The sequence below is a fragment of the Eutrigla gurnardus genome (genome assembly GCF_963514095.1).
Source record: "Eutrigla gurnardus genome assembly, chromosome: 5".
NCBI classification, from domain to species: domain Eukaryota; kingdom Metazoa; phylum Chordata; class Actinopteri; order Perciformes; family Triglidae; genus Eutrigla; species Eutrigla gurnardus.
This window is the reverse complement of record NC_139919.1, coordinates 12,526,848-12,550,509: the sequence shown is the minus strand read 5'-3', so window position 1 is coordinate 12,550,509 and position 23,662 is coordinate 12,526,848. Positions and strand designations below refer to the sequence as shown.

At 39.7% G+C, this 23,662-nt stretch overlaps 1 protein-coding gene and 1 long non-coding RNA gene across 3 annotated transcripts in view; both read right to left on the bottom strand.

Annotated features, from left to right (window-relative positions):
- anxa5a (annexin A5a) overlaps nucleotides 1–21,981 on the bottom strand; it is a 33,395-nt gene extending 11,414 nt beyond the window's left edge. The window contains exons 1-7 of one of the 2 annotated variants that reach the window (XM_084009427.1): nucleotides 21,914–21,981; nucleotides 12,571–12,655; nucleotides 10,735–10,829; nucleotides 7,696–7,809; nucleotides 5,329–5,419; nucleotides 2,798–2,877; nucleotides 2,416–2,466 (exon numbers count right to left, since the gene is read on the bottom strand). In XM_084009427.1, the coding sequence (XP_083865553.1) occupies nucleotides 2,416–2,466; nucleotides 2,798–2,877; nucleotides 5,329–5,419; nucleotides 7,696–7,809; nucleotides 10,735–10,829; nucleotides 12,571–12,583 (444 nt within the window). In that variant the 5' untranslated portion in view covers nucleotides 12,584–12,655; nucleotides 21,914–21,981. Of the gene's footprint in view, nucleotides 1–2,415; nucleotides 2,467–2,797; nucleotides 2,878–5,328; nucleotides 5,420–7,695; nucleotides 7,810–10,734; nucleotides 10,830–12,570; nucleotides 12,656–13,324; nucleotides 13,466–21,913 lie in introns of those variants that run through there. The other variant, XM_084009426.1, reaches the window with a different exon arrangement.
- On the bottom strand, nucleotides 64–986 carry LOC311013393. The gene is made up of 3 exons (XR_014597123.1): nucleotides 846–986; nucleotides 325–420; nucleotides 64–200 (listed from the first exon to the last, which is right to left on the bottom strand). It is a non-coding gene; the product is annotated as an uncharacterized lncRNA (long non-coding RNA).
- Nucleotides 21,982–23,662: the final 1,681 nt, after the last annotated feature.

The following is a 23,662-nucleotide window of genomic DNA, read 5'->3' as shown; positions in this document are numbered from 1 at the left end:
CAAACGCAAACTGTTTGTGGCCGACTCTGCAGGGTCATATCAAGCTCTTCTGAAGTCAGGGAAGAGCTGCCCTCCAAAGTATCCTTCTCCTCTACCGGGTCCAGGCGAGCTCTCTGTGATGGTCTCCTTATTGGAGTGGTTGTGAAACAGGTCTGGAACCATGGCTGTGCCAACACCAAAGTCCTTGCAGGACACAGTAGCTGTAAAAGAGTTGTATGGAGGAATGAAACCCATGATATCACATAATAGAAATACACATCTGCACAACTACTAGTAGTTGCTGTTAAACCTGATCTAAAGTAGGCTACATGTCGGGCTACACACCTTTACTTGGGTAAGGAGCCTGTAGTCCTCCTAGACAGGTGACTGCCAACAGTAGCTGTGGTGGGTCGCTGTGGGACGCTGATGGGAGCTGCTGCTCTGTAAGCAGACAGACAGTCAGACAGACAGTCAGAGTTTACCACTACATCTGAAATGTGGAACACGTTACTATTTCACTATAACTGATGTGGTGACGCGCCAATAGCTCGTAAAATCCCTTCGTTAGCGGTTTGGTGACGTCGTCTTTGCATCGGCGTGTATAAACAAACACCGATCAGCTGCTCTTGCTGCCGCATTCAAGCTACAAAACGTTCCCAAGCAAACTGATGTCTAGCGTTATTTTACAGGTTTGGGCCCCCGCAGTACTACGTATCGTTAACGGTCCTCAATATCAATACAATGGAAGCGTTTAACGCAACACGCCAATGCTAACTTTAGCGCAACACGCCAATGCTAACACACCAATGCTAAGAAAGCAACGGTAAACTGTAACACGGCATATTACATACTATTTAGTAACTTACCGCTTCAGTGTCTATGGTTGGCTCTCGGACTGTCGGTACTGATCCAAACTTTAGCCCCAGGTTAGAGGCATATCCTGAGCTGTAGCGACCCATGTTGTCAAAGCTCCTGTCGGTGAAGTGCGTCGCACACACAAACACACATTTACGGACGCGTGTGCGCACATTTCCATCTAGATGCTCCGACGATGCCAGTAAATATCAGCAGTTGGACTGCCAACTGCTTTCCGTTGATTTTGGCATTTTGGTCCACTGGTTTGTATGTACATCACACTGACAGCAACAGGTATGGGATTATGTGGGCGGGACCACACAGGTGGAGCGATTCTAATGAGCCGAGATGACCCATATAAGGCACAGCAAAATTCGGTGCTGACGTCATTTAGTGGACATTCTGCAAACCGTTCGTTTATCGGGAGGATTTCTTTCAAACTGAGAAAGTGAAACAGGGAGATGGTGGTCTTTTCTGATACTGTGGGGACTTATTGACACCCCAGGGACCCATTTTAGGGTTGAAAAACATGGAAAAGTCGATTTTTCATAATAGGGCCCCTTTAAGTTAAAGGACAAAAGTACTCATTGAGCCAAATGGCCCATTTCAGAATAATCAATATTGTTGGATTATTGATGCTTGTTCATTACTTTAATGTTGGAGTAAATTGAATGTACTTAATACACTTCTATTTTATGAATTGCCCTCCTTAACTTATCTTAAGCTATTAAAACACATTTTAAAACATTTTAGTTGTCGGCTGCTGTATATTTTTGATTATTATTTAGAATCTGTTAAGTAATTAGTTGCTGAAATGATCAAGTTAAAAGGTATAATATGCAAAAATTCCCAAAAAAGAATCCCTCTCCATCCTCACTTATGATTATGGTGTCTGTCTGCATGGAGCCTGCCCTCTGCCTGTGTTTTCTCTTTTCTTCTTAATTAGCTGTGTTCGGGACTCTTGGGTGTCAGAAAAGGAGTATTTGGCCCTGATTTGAGTGTGTAACTCCCAGCGAATAAGGAGAAGGTGCAGCCCATTCTCATTCAGGTCAAACACAGCTACTTTGTCACGCCCCCGGCGTACCGACGCTCACAGACCTCACAGACCTGACACAGAGGGAGCAGACAGGTCACAACAGGTTGAAGCCAATCAACACCTTGCCGCAAAGCTGTGAGGAGGTGTGGACGTTTATATTTGTGCTTCATAAAATACGCTCTATTCTTCTGATTCACAGCTAAACTAATGCCGTTCCCCACTCGACCACCACTTCACTCCCCCCCCCCCCCTCTCTCTCTCTCTTTCACTGTGAATTGTGAATGCTGCATTTACAAACGGCAACCTCCAATGACTTAAAATCCTAACTTTAGTACAGTGGCATAAAAAGTACAAAATTTCCATCATAATTGTTGTGGAGTAGGAGTATAAAGTAGCAGAAAATGGAATTCCTCAGGTGAAGAAGTACATCAAACTGTACAGTAGTTGAGTACATTTACTTTCCACTTCTGGCTTTTGGGTTATTTGTTGAAAATGCTTTGAGTTCTCTGATGGTTTTTATATATTTATTTATTTTTCTCTCTTACCTTAGCATCTTTGTTGATCTTCTCCTCGTCTACTCCCACCTCCCTGCTCCCCTTCACAGCCGGACAAGTGGCCAACCAAACAGAGAAACAGGCAGGAAGAAAGACAGATGAACACATGGGCAAACAGTAGAATCAGGTCAGAGTGGATGAACAATGAGCTCAGCTCAACTCAGAACATGATCTCCTAAACATCCCAGAACCAAGGAGATTACATTTCTGTCTGTAAAACAAAACACGTTTGAGAAATCAACTGTGTTATTGTGCTGTCATCCCAGGCTCCCACTTCCCACACATAGACCCCTCATGACTGTGTAATGGCATCACCACAGGATCTCATTATCAGGAAAGGAAACACAAGTCGTACAGCAGCCCCCTTCTGTACCTGCAGGAGGATCACCAGTAGTTTCTGATAGTGACCTGAGGTGTCACCACAGATATCTTTCTCCAGCTTTCCGTTGAACTCTGGAGGAAAGGGGAGAAGGGGGACAGAAGATTGCTTACACTTGCCTTCCACGACAGTCACTAATGGTTGCAATCGACCCTAGTGTGTTGTCCTCCATTCTGCAGGAGATTTGATTAGTCGGCGAATGTACAGCATGGCCTTCTCTTTTGTCCAGATCAAATAAACTGGCCTCTTTGCCTTTGGGCCCTGTTGCCTTTGTTGGCACAGATTATTTTCTATTGGGGTTTGGTGTCATTTGAATCAGAATCAGAATTCCTTTATTGTCCCTCAACGGGGAAATTTGTTTGCCACAGCAGCCAAAGGACAGTATGTTACAAAAAACACAAGCGGGTATGTTAGAGACATTCTTACTGCAACACATTTGAGTGGTAAAGGTGATAATAGACGTACACTATATTAATTACACCAGTGAGAGAACTCCTCCACGCTATAGTGGGAAACCATACTGAAAATGTTGTACCAGGAAAAAAAGTCATATACATATTTTACTCACTGGAGAAAATACTATAGATAGTAGAAATCTATATAAAGTAAGACAAGAATGATGTTACTTTTTTACAAGCATCAGCTAACTTTGTTTGGTCCTATATATCAATAGAAAGTAGTTTTCCTTGAAATAAAAAGGGTAAGTTGGTCTAAAATGTGTCCAAAATAATAACCGATATGTGAAAGATGAGGACAAGTAAAAATACAAGTAAACCAAATAATCTTAATTCAGGTATTGGATTTGTTCCTTCTCAGTCCCTGACACTGATGTTCATTTAACATCATGATTATTTTTTCAGGATTTTCTGATTATTTTTTAAGAGTCAAAGAATAACATTATAGGCTGGAAAGCAGTCCTTTCTCTGAAAGTAAATATCGTTTTCAGCATCGGTTTTTTGCACCTGTAACCTCACCCAACACTGATGTCATGGTGTACTGAGGCATCCTGGAGTACACTTCTGCATCACAGCAGGGAGGTGAGAAGCTAAACCATTGAAGATCGGTATTATATTCTCAGCTGGTGTTTAGTTACTCTTTAAAGGTACGATATGTTACATTTGCCAGTTGGTGTTTGTAAACACAGTGTTCAAACTTGGCTCCTCCTCTATGGGGTCAGTTCAGTCTCATTAATAATGAATGCACAGAGAAGGATTCACAAATGTATTTTGTGATTTATATATAAATGACTCTTTTCACAAATACATTTCGTTTGAAATAAATGTAACATAAATCCATAAATACATGAATTAAAAAAATATTTCATCAAAAATGTATTTGTATTTTGTTACATTTATATACAAACTGTTAAACTTGAATTTACAAGACGCTTTTCATTTGTGAACTTGTTTGCATTTGTTCGTGAACTGGTCTGTATTTATTTGTGGATTTTTGAGACTCTCCTGACGTGGCTGGATTCACAAATGCATTTTTTTCAACAAGGAACTCTCTGTAGCCAATCAGATGCCTCCCTCGTTTTCAGCCAATCACATGACTGCATTCCCACGAGGGGTACCTCACCATGGCCAGAGCACAGCTTTTTCACTGCGCATTTTGCGTTGCTTTTCGGTAAAAGAAACAAAAAGTATTTTAAAAAGTGATTTTATTCTCTCTCTAGCCAACGATAGCTTGTTTGTAGCTAGCTAAATCCATTAGCTAGCTAACGTTAGCTAGCTCTTATAGTCAGCACTTTGAAACCAATGTAGTAAGCAATTTACCTATTAGTTATTATGGTTTGCTTGTAACATATTTTTGCATGCATTAACAACAGGTAAGCTTTAGCAAGCAAATGACCGATATGGTTATGTTTTCTGATGTTAGTAGGATCATATTATGCTAGCTAACTTAGCTTATGATCCGTTGTCTAAAAGCATTATGGCTAACTAGTTAGCTAACGCAAATGCGCAAAATGCGCAGAGAAAAAGCTGTGCTCTGGCCATGGTGAGGTACCCCTCGTGGGAATGCAGTCATGTGATTGGCTGAAAACGAGGGAGGCATCTGATTGGCTACAGAGAGTTCCTTGTTGAAAAAAATGCATTTGTGAATCCAGCCACATCAGGAGAGTCTCAAAAATCCACAAATAAATACAGACCAGTTCACGAACAAATGCAAACAAGTTCACAAATGAAAAGCGTCTTGTAAATTCAAGTTTAACAGTTTGTATATAAATGTAACAAAATACAAATACATTTTTGATGAAAATTGCAAATATTTTTTTAATTCATATATTTATGGATTTATATTACATTTATTTAAAACGAAATGTATTTGTGAGAAGAGAGTCATTTATATATAAATCACAAAATACATTTGTGAATCCTTCTCTGTGCATTCATTATTAATGAGACTGAACTGACCCCATACTCCTCCACATCTCACAATCAAACATATAGAAACATCAGTCAAACTAACAGTCACAGCAACATGTTTATCTGCTTGTGTCTCTCTTTTTCAGTGAGTAAACTCACCTTTCTTGTACACTTTGATGATATCTTTAATCTGTTGGCCGGGCCTGGAGGCCAGGATCTCAATCAGCACGTCGTCATCAGTCCCAGCACCCTGAGAAAATAAGTAATATGAGACAACATGGATTTGTGTGGCAGTGCCTTTTCGTTGATCTTGTCTTATGTTTGGTAAAGAGTACTATCATTGATTAAAATAGACAAGAGTTAAATAAATGTTAAAGAAAAATGGTATTCAGTGAAAAAGTAAAAATCAGTATAATTATTCAGCACCACACACCATTGAGGTATGCAATTAGAGAATGAATAAACTCACTTGAATACTTCAAATAAATCCCCCTCTCTTTGCTGTAACTGTCGACGGAAAATGTCTGACATGACAAACAAATGGAGCAGGTGTGATGAAAATGTCGAGGCCGAGTCCCAAATGCTTTGCCTTCACTTTGATTGATTTGATTTGTGCTGGTAATACAAATGTAAATGGAATTAAAGAATAATGACAACAAAGAAAATCCATTTGTAACCACTAAGAGGATCCAGAGGTTTGGTGAACCTATTTTCCTTCCTTCAAACCTTCTGAGCCTGCCGTGTGGCATAAAAAGCAGCAGGTGCTATGTGTCAAAGCAATGAGATCTGAAATATTAATCATTTATAAAACTCTAAAATAAATTGGATAATAAATCTAGCCTACAGCACCAATAAATATGTATCAGATCCACATTCAGAGTCACATTAGAGGTGCAGTAGATAGAGATGAAGAGGACTCTAATACACAACACCGTTCTGTCACCTTCACCTAGAACCAAAGACAAAACACATGATGGGAAGCAGTCGCAAAGTTTGTACTGTATCTCGCAAGTAGCTAACACAAGAACCAGCCTTAGCTTCTGACATCGGATGAATTTGAAGCAGACACAGAGAAATTTACACGATATGGGAGATGATTTTCACTGTACATTGACCATAATGTACTGTAATGACTCTTTGGCTCACATTGTAATATGGTTCCAGCAGGTTGTTTCTTATGGAAGTGTATTGGTGCCACACCAGAAAAAGAAGAATGAATCACTATCATGTTATAACATGAAACGTTTTTGAAGTTAGGTTGAGGCAACAAAACCACTTACTTACATCTACATTTACATTTAGGGCATTTAGCAGATGCGTTTGTCCAAAGCGACTTACAATAAGTACATTTGTCAAAAGAAAGAAACCACAACATATCATTGCCGATAAAGTAAGAGCTAAAAAACAAGTGTTAGGTCTTCGTCTGAGTAAAGTAGTAGCTAACAGCAAACATACCTTAAGAACAACAGTGCTATGCTCAAAGTGCTATAGGTAAGAACATAGAAGTGCTAGGGGGTGTTAGTGGGTCATGCTATGCAGAGTTGCCTTACATTGTAGCTGCTCAGGTGACTAACAACTCAGGTGACTAACAAAACTAACAAGTCATGTGACTGTCTACTCAGGTGACAAAATGTCAAATTTGATATGCTTATATAGGTGATCATTGGAAAATGATGGTTTCTCTAGAGAGTTGGACTCATTCTTCCTGCTGTACATCCCCATGCCTTTTGAAATCCTTCTTAGTGTATGCATTCTTATAATAATAATATACACCATGCTCAATAACAGCAGAATCATGCAGAAGTTTAAAGTACTGGAGAAAAAAGTATAACATTTGCCTCTGAAATGTGGTAGTCAAAGTACAAAGGAGCAGAAACTGGAAATACTAGAATAAAGTACAAGTATCTCAAATTATACGATCAAGGATTTTTCTAGTCTTTCCGACTACTCAAAGCGCTTTACATTACAATAATGAACAGTTAACCACTGACAAACACATTCACAGACCAATGGTACAGCCTTCACTGGGTTCAGTATCTTGCCCAAGGACACTTCGACATGTGGACTGGAGGAGAAGGGGATTAAACTCCTACGATTGGAAGACGACTCACTCATCCTCTGTGCCACAGCCAATTATTAGCCAATAATGAACAATTAATGTAATTTTCCAATTTCACTTGAAATGCTATGTAAGCTGCTGTAATTTTACCATAGATAGCAATAAAACATTTATTCTCCTATGTGATCACAGGCGAAACTGATAACATCAACAATAGTTGAGTTCCATTTATGTGGATTAATGCTTGGATACTGGTATTGTGGTTATATTCTGGTTTATTGGTTGATGTAAATGGAACGGACCCTTCAGCACTGTTTTCCTGCTATGACAAGTTGAAGTCAGTGTCATTAAAAAGGTCTATTGCCTGTCAGTTGTACAATTACCACTGTATAAAATGTACTGTTTGTGGGTTTCAACACGTATAAGACCTGCAAATAAGAGGAGCATGGGAAACTTTGATTAGTTACCTTGATAGCTTTGTGCAGTTGGGAAGCATCATACAAGGTAGGCGGGGTCATCAAGGCCACAATCAGATTCTCAAACAGCCCACCGATCTCCGATTTCAGTGCGCTGACCAAGTCCTGATGCAAGGAAGAGATGATTAATGACGACAGCAACAAAAATAATAATGATTGCGTTTGTATTGAGCTTAACTTTGCATAATTTAAATGCTGTTAAACATTAAAGCAATCAGCTATCTGGTGCGTTTCACTCCATTCCAAATACAGTATTTACTTTGTCACATTTCCTGAAACTACCAGCTAATCAAACAGCACATATTACTCACAGACAGCTTTAGTGTTTCTGTATGCAATGAATCACATACTTGGGCTCTGCTGTGAGAACTACCTGAGTAGTGTCTGTGACAAGAGTTAGTAAGAGCATCTTTGTGTATATCTGTATACACCCAAGGGATCCTAGAATATACTGTACTTGACAGTTCAATGTACATCACTCAGACTAGGTCGGTGGTTCTGATTTAAAAAAAGAGTGTGCTCCAATAATCAGGATATCACACTGGTCAGCCTCCCCAGGAAAGTTTATTTTACAGGCTGGAAAGGAAGCTCTGGCTGATTGTCGAACCTCAGATCCAGGAGGAGCAAAGTGGACTCAATCATGACCATGGAACAGTGGAGCCGATGGCTAAAGAGCTGGGCTGTTGGAGGGGTCATGGGAGTTGCCTATCCAGTCTGCATGAGTTTTGAGAGTGTGACCCCTGTGGAATCATGTGGGAGCAGAGTAAAGGGGCGAGCCAGTCTGAGTATAACCAAAGTGTATACTGTGTCTGTATACTTTTCTCGTAGGTGTTAGGATCGGTAGCAAGGGACAACCTTGGCAGACACCGTTTTTTATGGAGAGGATCTCAAGGCGCAGACTGGGGGAAGATAGTGTCCAATTTGAGTGTCAAAATTGTGTCTCTGCTTTTTGCAGATGATGTGATCCTGTTGGCTCCTTCAGAACGTGAGCTTCAGCAGCAGGGCAGTTTGCAACCGAGTGTGAAGTTGTCGGGATGTTAGTCAGTACATCCAAGTTTGAGGTTGGCAGCGATTTCGTACGTCAAGCAAGGGAGTTTAAGTATCTCATGTGTGGGGCTAAAATGGAGCATGAGTTGGATAGGAGGTTCAGTACAGTGCCAGCAGTGATGCAGAGACTGAGGGGAGCTGAGCCGGAAGGCAAAGCTCTCGATTTATTAGAACATTTATGTCCCCCATCCTCCCCCATGGTCATGAGCATTAGATAGGATAGAAGAAAGCTGCTCAAGGTGGCCCAGGTGTCTGAAAACGATGCCCCCTGGACGACTCCTTTTAGAGGTTTTCCAGACATGTTCAAGTAGAGGCCACAGGCGAGAAGACGCTGGAGATGTTCCATATCTCATTTAGCCTGGGAACGCCAGGATCCCCCAGGAAGACCTGGTCAACGTTGCTGGGGAGAGGGACGTCTGAAATATCCTGCAAAGCCTGCTGCCCACACAACCCGGCCCCAGATGAGCAAAAGAGATAATAGATGGAAAATAATGAAAGGACACTCTATAACAGCTGAATATGTGAGATCTCTAACAGGAAATCTCCTTATTTTGAGATAACATAATTCATCTCTCTTTTCAGACAACAACCTGTTTCCATTTCAAATGAACTTCCAATCAAAGTTGTGTCAAGAAGTACAGAGCCGAAATGACACACTGTAGCAGTAAAATGTTGTAGTAAAATGACACTGCTATCAGAGAAATAAGACCATGCATTCTGCAAGAGATATGACTGTTAAGATATAAGTTTTTTTCTTTACTTTTTGGCTTTTTGGCTCCAACATTTCAGATGTTATTGCAAATGAGTGGGAATATTCTCTAATACCCAATGTAAGTGGTTTTAGCTCATGAGCCATTCCCGTTACCATGTTATGGACTGACTGAGATTCAGAAGCTTTGTGACCTGGCAGTGTCACTACATTTTATTACATGTAATAGGAGAAATAATGATAAAAACAAATAGGCTCATTTAGATAAAATACTGTAATATTCAGAGATACTCCAGGAGGTACTTGATGTTCCTGATGTACTTTTTGCTCTCCAGCTGTCTCATCTAGTTGTGATATTTGCTTTTCAACAAACCTTCACAGAAAGCAAATTAACCTTCTATCAATCCACAGGTGGTCATAAAATAACTTTGGTTAGAGCAGGAGAGCGTAAAATGCCCAGGTCTTGTATAACTTCACTGCACTCTGGTCCACAGAGTCTGCAGGAAATTGGTCTTCCTGCCCCTTCTTATATGAATTTGTCCCTGTATGACTGTTGAATTATAATCACATTTTTATTTTGATTATTGGTCTTAATGAAAGAAAAACTTATTGGTTGAATGCCTTTTAAACCTGAGTGTAGCTGAGGCAGCCAGTCAGTCAAATCCTTTACACTAAGATGCTGTTTACAGGATTGGGAGAATTTCTATTGCCTCCCAATAGCTTTCAACATGGCGATGGCTGAGCTGGCAGCTCGCAGCCAAGTAACAGCGCTTATACTGCAAACTACAGTAACACTGCCAAGACTGCCAAGGGTGTGTGCAATGTTTCCGCAACAACGCTGTTTCTCTGGACGGCATTGTAACCACCGTAAGAGTTCAGTACAAAGCCGGGGCTGTGAGCAAGCCAGCGAAGCACGCTCACATGCACTAAATGCACTCCCGGCCCAGCTACGTCTGTCTTTAAATAGCAAATAGTTGTCTGCTGCTATATAAATACTCTGAATTCCATATATATTGCACCTTTAAATAAAAGTAGCAAGAATGTAGAAAATACTATGCTATATTACAAGAAAAATTCCTTATTAAGTAGTAGAACAGAAGAATGCTGACTGTAAAAGTACTTGTTTCAGAAAAAAATGCACTTCTGCAGATATCTCTGTGCCTTTGAGCATCATCCAGGTGATGTAGGTGAGTAAGGAGGACACAGCAGCACACTGACATGACCCATGCCGGTTGTCAGCAGTTCTCCATTTCATTCCCAGCGGCCCGGCTTACCTTTCCATAGGCCTTTTTGTATGCTGCCTTAATCTGCTGGCGTTGATCGTTACTGCGAGCTGAGAGAAGCATGAGGATCACATCTTCATCCGTACCTGCACCAGAAGTCAAACGAGCATTAAATAACACATATATCACAAACACACACCAGCACATATCAGATAAAGCCTAAAATCAACTTTATATTTCAAATGATCCTTTTCTTAAAGGGCTAGCAAAACATTATTTTGTCTGCATTCATCCTTTAACAGAAGCGTTGTCTCACTCGTAAAAGCTGATTGAGAATAATTGACAGCATGCAATATACTCCTAAATGAAGAGTCGCAAAGTCAATGATCTAACAATCAATAGCTCCTGGAAGTCACTAGCACCTCAGAGAAACCAGTTCCAATAGACAAACAGGCTAAACACTAGCTCGTGTTATTTCTTATGAGGGATAAAATAAATTAGTTCAAAGTAATTATGGCACAAAGCCTCGCTGATCTGTAATGACAGCTCTGACAGATGTCTTCCTGGGTCAGCATTATGCCCCTTGCTTTTACTTTTTCCATATTCCACATAATTGCTCTTATTTTTAAAGTACTCCACTCTCTGGGAGCAAGAATATGACATCAAACATGAGAAAAGGTGCTGATTGTCAGGAAGGTTATATTTAGGAGGAGAAGCATCGGTTTTAATGGTCACACCATGGTCCTGCAGTGCACCTTTAATTTGATGATTGTCATCGGGCCCATTGATTTGCACTAATGACTGCAGAGGGATGTTTTCATTGCAATTTCCCATTTTGTATCCCTGCAATTAAATACAATCAGCTGAGAGAGAAAAATTGTGTCAAAGGTCAGACTATTAAAAAGCAATCTAAATTAAACCAATCAGCCTTCAAACAAAGTTATAAATTACGTGGCACTACATGGCACATTCTTTAAATTATTCATCACTCACAAATGCCCACTAGGTCAACAGATTTCTGACACGTTCGTGCTCTTAGTATGCCGTCTGCAAGTAAAGCATGTATACTTTAATGGGGGATGTTGGCTGAATTAGATAGCCTCAAACAATAAATACATTTTAAACCTGAAGTGAAGAGAAATCTGTTTTAAAAGGGAAAATACATACATTTTCAGTTTAGTAACACCTATACAGTATTTTGTCTGTATTATCATTTGAACACGAAGCCTATATACAAATATTTCAAACCATTATAACCTTCTCATGTTGTTTACTAGTCCACCATCTGCATCTGCCATGACATTATAGAGCTTTCTAGAGCTTGGCGGTCTAGTCAGCATTCATTACTGTGGTGTTTCTGCTGAACACTATGTGGAAGTGACTTGGTGCTGGGTTGCGTCTTTGGAAAATTTACTGTAAAGTTTAATTGTAAAACTTTATGATACTCAGTTTGTCTTCTAATTAGACCAAACACACTTGGGAAAGTGTATTATTTCCGATGACACTAATTGTTAAGACCAGCTTCCCTGACAGCTGTGTCATCATTACTGTTTTCAGAGAGGAGCAGAACTAGCATTTAATTGCATAGTAAAAATATTTCTTATTATGATAAAAAATGATGCAATGCATTTATGTGTACTAATGACTATGAATAAAACACAACAACAAGACACAAACTGTCATTTGTGGGTGCAAATAAATCTTCTGTAGCTTAAATGTGTGAAAAAGTGACTATATTGTTGAATGTGCTAGACAGTAACTATATTATATGCAGCTCCAACATGAAAAAGGCTTTCCATTGTGTATGTACAGAATTTAGATATGCTAAAGTGGCATAACGTGTTGAAAGTGAGTGGAAAACATAAACAGTAGGATAAAAGAACTGACCAATTCCTTTCATGGCTTTATGAAGAACTTCAGCATCATGTTTGGCATTGAAGTTGACAAAAGGCCTCACACTGCCTCTGTACGCCTGTGGAAAGAGAGCAACACAAATGCATAATGAATACATTTTTAAACAGTCGTATTGCTCTGCCCTGGTTTGCTCTGAGAAACTCTCATTGTCACTTGGAATGTAGACAACAAACTGCAAATGTAATAAAATCATTTTACACGACTCAATGTAAAGGGACAGCGTGTGGGATTTAGTGGCATCTAGTGGTGAGATTGCATTTTGCAGCCATCTGAAACATCGCTCGCCAAGCGTGTAGAATAATAAAAAAGGCTGATGTGAAAACGTGGCTGTCCCTATTGAGAGACAGTTTTTACAGTACAATATAGTGAAGATGCCCCGCTCCATATGTAGACACAAACTGCTCATGCTAAGCTAAGGAAAACACAACGATTCTTAATTTCATGTGATTATACACTAAAAAAAAACATGTTTATTAATATTACATTTCATTTACTCCAATAGATACCCTAAATGATACACACTGGACCTTTACAAAATACTGTAGTTGATTGGGTTGCTGTACTGTTAAAAGGACCATACCAGCGTTACTATATGTCATTCTCCATCGACAACATCGGCCACCTAGCATACATAAAGCTCTACCATGTTTAACACAAATGCGTGATTTTGGAGATAAACGTTACAGAATGTACCTGAACATGTTTGTCAAGGTTAGTTAAAACTCACCTCGTCATTCAACTCGTCCTTCTAGCTCAAATTCCAGATTGAAATGCAGTTCTTGTAAGAAACTATTTTTCAAAGTAATAACATTCAGCTCAACGGCTGTCTCGGCTCTGTTGTGATTGACAGCTGAGAGGGCGGAACCAAAGTATAAAAGAGGTCAACGATTGGCTGAGCAGTATCTCAAACTAGCATGTATATCGCACCGCTTCCTGGTTAGAAAGTCCAATCAGAGGCAGCCAGAAAACTTGTGGCCAATGGGATGCGGCCAAGGGAACATGTGATCACTGTGCCGAGAGAATGTGCTTGATATTTCGACCAGCGTACGCCGAAATGTCTTGAACTCGATATTACCGGCTAACTCCACCAGGACCTCTTACGTAAACTGGGAGCAACCGTACGTAAACAACAAGTGCACCCAGAATCTGCTTCTAGCTTCGGACGCAGCCAAATGTATGATTTTTATAGTAAGTAATAGGTAGTTTTAGATCAAATAAACAACGCGATGGTTTTTGGCTGTGAACTATGGCAGTGGATAAAACAGGTGTGCTGAGCTCTACTAAAGTTTTCACTGCAGACACTGATGCACACAAGATGTGTTGAAGATGGGTGGGATCTCTGCAGTTCTGAGTCAGAACTAGACCGGTATGGTCCTTTGAGAGATGCTAATATAAAATGCTTGCTGACCAAATAAAAATAAAACCATGGCCCATGGGCATAAAATACATAGATTATTGCTGCAAATGACATGTTGGTAGCTGCATCAAAACCCACCTTGGTTTGAACGTCATCTATCCAAACTCTGGAGGCAAATAAGTACCCCAAATCAAGTCTAGCTGCTGCTTTGTGTCATGCAGGCAATTTTAAAAAATGTGCCGTGTCTTACTTGTAGATTGTTCTCTAGAGAAAATCTCATCAGTACAAAAAGCAATAAAATATCTACATCAGCTGCAGCCTTGTAGCAAACTGAGCAGGTGGAAGAAGTGAAAGCATATTGCCTCCCCTCCTTTCAGTAAAGGTTGCTGCTTTATTATTTATTATCTTTTTTTGTTGGTTTTCTGTTTTCAAAAGAACAGCCTCTTCTTACAGCATGCCGATCTTTATCTTGAAGTCTCACTCTAATACATCACCGTCACCACTTTGATCCTGTCTCCATGCTTTAAGAAACTGGCTAAAACGCATTAAATATAATACACTTTTTTTTTTCTTAAGAGAAGTCATGAGCTATTTTTAAACTAACATTCATTACTTGAGTCAACACTTATTGTTCATTAAAGATTCTTTCTCTTGACAGCATGTAGTCTTCATCTTGAACAAAGACATCAGAGTTCAATGTCAAACTGTTGTGCTAACGTTGTAATGTAAAACACCACTTTGGTTCAGACTGAAATGTCTTCATAACAATTGGATTTTCTCATGCAGTGTGGAACACACATTTTAAGGTCACCATGACTTCTAATCTAGTGCCACCAGCAGGTCTGAGCCAAACTTGAGCTGTGCACTGCTGTTGGGGGAATAGGGGAGGAACGGGCCAGCGAGCCCACATCTTGAGAAGTATAACGATATTTTTTCCCAATTAATGGGAAACTTTTTTGCACGTTTTAGTTTTGGTTAAATAACAGTCAATGTTAATCTCAAAGAAGAAAGACTGTTTTATGAACCTTTTAAGTGCCATCAGGGAACATTATGTCCCTATCGTCTTTTGATTAAACTGTAACCTGGTGGGGAAACAATTAAAAGACACACATACCTGCAGTCTCCATTCACATATTACAATAGTTAGACCACCATATTTAACTGAAACCGAGTTCTTCATCACTTTAATGCATATCCAATTTCAACTCATAAGACTCTCTCAACCAGCTTGAGAAGATGAAATCAAATCAAGGATATCAAATGAAGCTGCTGCTGCTTCTCTTTTGTATAAATGCAAGTATACTCCGTCTCATGCAGTACTAATGCTTTAATGTTGTACTAATACATTCCTGTCAGTGAATGAAAAGATTATCTATCTGTTTTCAGTGTAGCAGAATTGGGGGTTGGGGGGATAAACATTTTTGGAAATATAAAGTGTCTAGGGTTACATGCAAATCAGAGGCTGGAGCTGACAGTTATTCATGATGTGTATTGTTTCAGACCAATCATGCAGCACATTTCTCAGTGTGGCTTGAAAAGGCACTGACCTTTCAGGAGTCAAAACACACTTCAATGAACAAACATAAATTAGTTCTGGTGCTCTTGACAGTACTAGTTTTTTTTTTTTTCAACAATTTTGTGCAAAACAAAGTTGTATCTTGGTATTACTCATGGCCTTTACTTTACATACTTTGATTATATTAAGCAGTAAATAACACAATGAATGGAAGCACTTACCATCCTTTTTGCTGATTGAAGACAGATGCTGTTAACTGAAAGAAAGGTGGAACAGATCACTCATTGAAATAGGCAGGGATAGGAATGTAACTAAGTACATTCACTCAAGTACTGTACTGAAGTACATATTCAAGATGTTTTTACTGCTCATTTGACTGATCGTTTTTTTATACCGTACATCTCTACATTTGGTGATTTTTAAATGTAATGTTTGTGATAAACTGAAATGTTCCTGTGTGTTGAAAAACCTCTCTTACCTCTGAAGCTAAATAAACTATATAAAAAGCCTCTTGGATCAGCTGGGAAAATGCATCATCACAAAGCTGAAAACCATTGTTTTGCTGAGCTCATGAAAAGTTGACTTTGTTGAAGTATGTTGTTCTCGAAGGACAGCGATGCATCAGTGGATTGATGTTGATTAAACGAGACAACATAAAGGAGGGAAGATATCTACAGCTGTTAAATGTAACAGAAATTTTGTATGTAGGACTTTTACTTGTAGTGGAGTATTTCCAGTGTGCTATATTGTTTTTTTTTACTTAAGGAAATTATCAGAATACTTCTTAAACCAGTTTGTAATATTCTAAAAACCAAGCATCAACAGAGAGGAAGTAAGTCTTCTTACCAACAGGTGTGTTTCTCCTCTGTGGCGCAGGTAGAAGCTCATTCCTTTCTGCCCCTGACTCCTGTGTGAGGCTGCAGCGTCACAAGGGAAAGCTTACAAGACACACTTCCTCCTCCGCATGCGGTGTTGTCTTTCACCTGCTGTCAGTCACACAGGAGATCATGGCCCCGTGCACTCTGTTGATTTGTTTCAAGGGTTTCTCTGGAAGTAAGTGTCCACACGGCCGAGGGCTGTTGCCATTTAGACCGCTTCAACAGAATTGCATTGCTAGGCAACAGCTTGGGTCTGCCTTTACTTCCTCGTTCACATACACTGCAACGCAAGGAACCTTTACATCTTTTATAGGGTCCTTGTTGCAGCGTGACAAGAAATAAACTGGGACACGTTTGGAATGTTTACGTCAACTGTGAATTTTGAACATGTGTATATCCTTTCCAGCAGTGTTTCTTAAATGAACGATAAAGTGATTCCACAAAGGTTAACTATGGTGGTCAACGCAAATGGCCAGTGTTTGTCCATTCTGAGCTACTGTTGAAACCATGCTGGCTGGTACATGTTATTTAAATGTGTGCCAAAGTAAATGAGTAAATGCACTTCGTTACTTAGCACCACTTAATTAACCTTTCTAAGCAAATGTCAGACATCTGTGAAAGAGGTTGTCATTTTTTTTAGATGGCTTTTACCTTTTGCCCTCCACATCATTCAATTGGTTTCATTTTTCAAATGTGTTTTCAGGCTTGGTTAAACGTGTTTATGGCAAACGAGACAAACAGGAGATGCGCAACGCCTGATAGGAGTGAACAGATCAGCAGAGCGAAGCGCAGCTCACATATCATCATGGCTGTCCTCGGCCCAGCAGACCTTAATTAAAATGAGCACTTGTAAGGATATGAGAGTGTGAACTCCGTCTCTCAGGTCATCCAGTTACAGATGCTCAGTGTTTCATCTCACAGCCTCCAAAATTGATGTGGAGCCAAGGTCCTTTAATTGCTTATAAGCAACAAATGTATCAGTTAAGGTCAAGATTTATTCTTTTCCACATAATTAAGCAGTCATTTAGTGCACAAGCGTCAGGACTGATAATTCTGAATTTGGTATTCAATGTCAAAATATCATTTTAATATTCATTATCATAAATCTTTCTATAATATGGAAATTTTCCTTCCAACTCAAGTAGTGGGGTAATTCCTTTAACCCCATCCAGACATCTTACTCCACTTCAACAAAATAAGTAATTGAAAATCTCAGCAATCCCTTTAATGTTTGTTTCCCCACATGATGAAATCATTGGTTTAAGAGCAGCTTAGCTCCATTTTTAGACTCCTTCACAAAACCTAAGAATGCATTACAAGTAACACTAAGAAGGGGTGTTTTTTCTGCTGTAGTACTTCTACTACTCTCAATTGCACGTTCTCACTCACTAATGTGTCAAATAACGCAGCTTGGTCAGCGCTCCAAAGCTTCGAACTATGATCCTCTACATTCCCCTCAGGCCGGCAATTAAAGCTCATATTTCACAAACACAATTTCATTTTTTGGACAGAAAAAAACATGGCATTCATTAAAATGTTACACCGATTGCACCCATTGGAGGCACTATTCATACACATACAACACACGAAGCACAAACTGCTTGTCTTGTAAAGTACTAATTTATCTAACATAGAACTTCTATAGCCATTCTGTTGCCAGGCAGGGGTCCACAACCCTTTTTGATAAGTGCCAGTTTTACATTTTCTTATAAACCAGTGTGCCAAGTCAGCATTGAGGTTAACATTAAATGTAATTATAACGCCACATCAAAATTTAATTCTCCAATGTATTTGTAATTGTACTGTATTTCATCTGCATAGGCTATGCGCATGACAATTTTTTCTCCCATAATCAGGACATTGTGATTACATATGACAGCACTATACAGGCTGCAATCCTCATAAAAAAACATCCACATCTGAGTTAAAATCATTAATCCTAACAACCTTCCACTAATCATTTTCATAAGCAATACACTTTAATTCTGACAGTTAAGAAGACAATGAATACGAGCAAATCAGAGGCAGAGGGTGGGCTTTCACAAAATGCAGGTTGGGAAATTAAAACTACTTCATCAAACTACCATAAATAACAGGCTGTGCAACTGCCAATGGATGTGAAAGGTAATTTGGCATGCGGATAAGTGAGTACTTCCAAAAACCTCAATTGCACACTTATTGCTAATGTGCCACTACCACGTGCGACCATTGCTAATCTGTTGGTATTCTCTTGTAAAAGAACATCTTTGTTATCAATAACTGACTCACCTATCTGTTAATTATATTTAATAACATCCAAAGGGGCTAACATTAGCCAGCTCTCTCTATAATGTTTCCATTTATTGATCAAGATCTTGGCCTTTACAGTTACTTGTTACTTTGTTCATCAATTAACTTAACTAGCATTTGTACTTTGTTGAGATTACATTAGCAAATATCTCTGTTGAAACATCTTACATTAATTCTGAGATAAAACCATTTATGGTAAGAAAAAATCCTTGTGAAGGTGTAAGAGAAACATGGAGCTGCTGAATGTTACAGCCTCTTTAGCTCAATGGCTGATTGTGTGCTAGCTAACAATATAAACTGGATGACAAGCACAAATGTAAGTATCTGAGGCAAACTGAGACCAGTCCTAGTTACTCTGACAGACCAAATAATTAGCTCCTGCCAGTTCTAAACAGAGCCATCAATAAATGGATCTGGTTATAATTGCAGTCTGGTCAGCAATAGTAGTTTGGTGATGTATCATGATGCAGCTATGTTGAGATCAGCTAACTGTTACTGACAGAGCCATGATCTGTTATCTGTTATAGACCAGTAACAAGGAAAACAAATATCCATCCATCCATCCATCCATCCATTTTCTACCGCTTATCCTGTATTTAGGGTGGAAAACAAATATCAGATTTAGATTTTAGAAAATCATTCAACATCACATCATGTGTTAGCCAAAGATAACAACACGGGTATGATGGGCTATAGTGGCGTGCACCCCTATTAAGGTTAATAGAACTGCCACCAATGCAAAATTAGAATGCTGTCATGATGACGTAATGAATTCCTTCTTTTATAGGTTCCTTGGTAGCTGACAGGAAGGACAGAAAGCTGTTGCCATAGCAACAGAATGGCAATGAAAGGTCTATAGTGATTTGAAAAATGACACGTTGGTCTTGTCAATAGTGGCTCTGTAACTGATTTACATAAAATAGAGTTAACTCAAGTGAAAATCCTCTATACCTCCATTAGTAGCCATGCTGCACTGAAAACCATTACAATAAATCTTTATGAACTCTAGAACAGCTGGGTATTGAGGTAAGATTTTTTTTGGTCAAATTCAGTTTCAAGACTGAAGTTTGAACCAATACGTTTCAATAAGAAAAAAAAGGAACAGCTCCCGAGTGCTTCCAACTCAAATAAGCCATATCAGTGAGGCTGCAAACAGCTGACAGTTGCTTTTAGCTCCTTCTATCATCCCTGAGTTGTCCGTTTCCAAAGTAAATTACTGTGAGTTTTTCATTCATGACCAGAGCGCCATGGGACAGCCTGGTATACAGAGCTTTGAACGGCTCAATTTGTCAGGTACTGACTGACAGACAATAAGCTCCATCATCAATCAAAGGGCCTACCCAGCACCACTGGCGGGCTGTGTTCGTTATCTTCCTCTGTGCTGAGGGCAGGTGTTATCGAAAGCAAATGGCTCCATTTCAACGAATATTACCAGGCTTCATGGACGTTTTGAGAGGGTTCACAACAAGTGCATCATAAATATCTGGGCCAGTTTCTTGACAATATGCTGCCTTTTCTGGTCTACTGCTCTGTTATAAAAATAAAAAAAAACATGCAGCTCCAGATTGAGAGACAGAGTGGATGTATTGTGTCGATATTCCACTGTGGCCATTTTGAATGCAATATTGACTGCTGTCAGACAGAATTACTTCAAAACATAAGAGATGGTGAAATTAGGTATCAGAATAAGGTGCACCAAGAGTAACTATACAGAACCAGTATGAATTTTAGAAAGTATGGAAATCAGATCAATAAGTCTCTCAGTGTTGTATCTATTTTCACATCAAATTCTCTGAAAGGATGTCAATAATTATATTCTGCTTTAATGCTGCATATTCCCAAATAAGCTTTGCAATAAAAACTGGGCTGCTGTACAGCAATGCCAATTAGCAGCATATTTATAGGTCAGTATGTGTAAGTTTTGGTGTGTATATATACTGTATATCATGAATGAAATAAAAGTGTAAAATTCGTATCAAGGACCAAAGTCAAGACTACATTGCCAAAAAATTCAACAAAAATATTTTGATCCAAACCTCCCTCTGTGCTGTTTGCAGGATAAACCCACCAGGATTCTTCATATCTGAGATCATTTGTTTTTTTTCCCCTTTTGGGCCGGCATGTGTGAGCTGTATTTGCAGAGATATGGTGCTGCCTTTATTAGAGGAGGACTGAGAAGCCATGGTCAAAAAGTGCCAGAGGACACATTTAAGTTCAACAACAGAGGTGAAAGACATGCAGTCATGGGATCTATCCACAATGTCAGACCTCATTAATCTGCAGGTCTCTTGCCGAAGGGAGCAAACTCTGAAATGACCCGTGTTCAGAGCTAATGAAGAGAAAAGCCTAAAGATGTCCTGATTTGAGATGTAGACATATAGTGAAGAGTTTTCAGAACGACCATTAAAACAGTCTATCACTGTTTGATTTAATAGTGTTTTCATTTCCTTAAGAAACTGTTTATATTCCCCTCGAGAAATGTTAACTATGCCGAGGCATCACACCCATAGGCACTCGGTCTGAACCACGTTCATGTCGCTCTTTTAGTAAATCAACTGTGGATGTGTAATGAACATGCTCACCTCGGGGCTATGAGGCTATTGATTCCTCTCGAGCTGTTCAATCAAAGCCAGCCCGGCCACCTCTGACTAATGATTGAAGTAAAATGCAAATAAAAGACATAAAGTTAACAAGTCGCAGTGAATAAAAAGCCCCAAATGCCCCTGCCTGTGTATGAACCACTTGTAAATACCTGAGAAATAGTATTAGCCTAAGCCTGTGGGCTCTTGTTATTCATAGATTACTTCTGCCTCAAGCGTCTTTTTTTACTTTCTCGCCAGCCATAGACACAGGGGTAACTTGAGAAGTGGCACACTGTCCCTTTCATATTTGTCATCGGTGGCATATCCTCAATAACCCTCCTGACAACTCACCAATGAGATGAGAGAAGTGCAAATGCATTGCTTTAATTAGCATGAATCAAGATGGAGATTTAATTTTGGCTTGCGCTTTTACTCTCCAATTTAGATGTTTGAGCTTGGCTGTGTAAATTCATCTGAGAGATGAAAAGAAATAGCTGTTGCATAAGAATAACAGTGTCTTTAATTACGTATAAGACTCCCTATTTGTGCATGACAGACATAATGTAGTAGAAACATATTAAGCTGTTAAAAGAACAGACAGTAGTTTCTATAAATAGGAACATGAACAAGTTTTATTAATTTGAGAGGGAATATTGAGTCCAAAGCAAATCATTTTTTGAAGGCATTTTCTTACATGAATCTGCAAAGCAATCCAACAAGCCTCAGTCCTGGCAGTCTTTTGACAGAAGTGTCCCAATTTTTCACACCACGTGCTTTAACCTCTGCTCAAAGCAAGGCTGTCGGAAAGAGCGGGCAGCATGCAGCGTAGATTTTGCCACTGAGTTACTCAGCTGCTTGAGGAGCATCCAGAGAAGCAGCAGCATGAGCACGAGGAGACCGAGGAGAATCCCCACGTACAAGCTCAGGTTCCAGCCCCAGCCCAGTGGTAGGGGCAGCGCGGTGGACGCCACCAGAAATTTTCTGGGGGCAGGCATGGGGTTAGGCAGCAACCCGCCCTCCCCACCTCTTCCAACAACAACAAAAATAATTGTACTTTTCCTACACTTGTGTTTTCTCAGTGGTCACAAAGAAGCTGTGCTGTATCTGCAGGAGCCATTGTTCAAACAGGTATCCAGCTGGTTTGGTTAGGTTATAGAATTCCCATTTGTTCCCATGGTTTAATCCTCCAGTTGGTCACAAATGTGTGCCATCAGTTACAAAGCAAATCTGTTGAGATTGTGTGCCTGGTCTGAGCTGTCCATTCTCCTGAAGAAATCGTGGAAAGCTTTCTGCAGCTGGGCTGTGCTTCCTCTCTCCCGTCAGGCTCCTCGCACAAAGCCAGTCTCCCAATTTATCACGGGAGAGAAGGGGAGCGAGAGCGAGAGAGAGAGAGAGAGAGAGAGAGAGAGAGAAAGACGTGCCTTCTACGCCACCAGCTGCCTTTACTTCACTTTCAGCGAAATTGCTGATTGAGTTTAAAAAATGAAGCCTATTCTATGATTATTGTGCAGACAAGGGAAACCTTTGTTTGCATGCAGGTCTTTACATTTCCATCACCCCACTTAAGGGACCTCAGTGTAGCAGTGGCTTCAATTCATATACTGTCATTTAGGTAATTGTGCAAAGCATGTTACTGCAAATAGAATCTTTACATTTTCCTTCAAGTTAATTCACATCCGAGTTGTTTTACTCTTGTTCCCATTGCCCTAGTTTGAAATTGGTCATGCGGCCAGTCATTTCAACCATCCCTGAAGTGTCATTATAAAGTCCCCTTTTAAATTGGTATTAATCAAAAAGCTATGACATTTTAGAGCACAAGCCACATTTCAGTGATCAACAGCTGGGGTAGCATCAAGTGTCCCCTCCAAATATTATTTTTTTTAGCAAGGATTGTTTTAGTTTAACACTACATAGCACTTCACCGGCCAGTCAAAGTAATAAGATGGATATACAAATACATAAAAATGGTATGACCCTGTGCAGGTCTATGCAAAGGATTTGTCCATTTAGTGCCACCATTTAACATTTCAAGTCCTCATTAAGTCCTCGGGTGCAGTCGAATAGTCTTTTTTGCTTAGGAAGGTTCCTAACTGAAGAAGTGACCCGGAAGTAAACAAGTGGCCGCCATGATAAGAGCTGTTCAGATTCTCTAAATGCAAAGGAAAGGAGCTCCAATGCTTCCTTTCAGAGCTCCTTTAGCATAGGATGCAACAGACCTTCCTATACGAAAGGAAAGGAGATTACGCCGACCCACAATTCTTCGCGAGAGCAACATTTAAAGTGCCGCACACCTCGGCCGTTCATGAAAAACAATATGTGCATTTACATATTTAACAATGACTTTCATGCAGACATAGTAATTGGAATAGTGATAGTGTGTGGACAGTGATAATTGAATGTTTTTTTTTTTTTTTTTAATTGATTTCAATCATGTTACAAATGT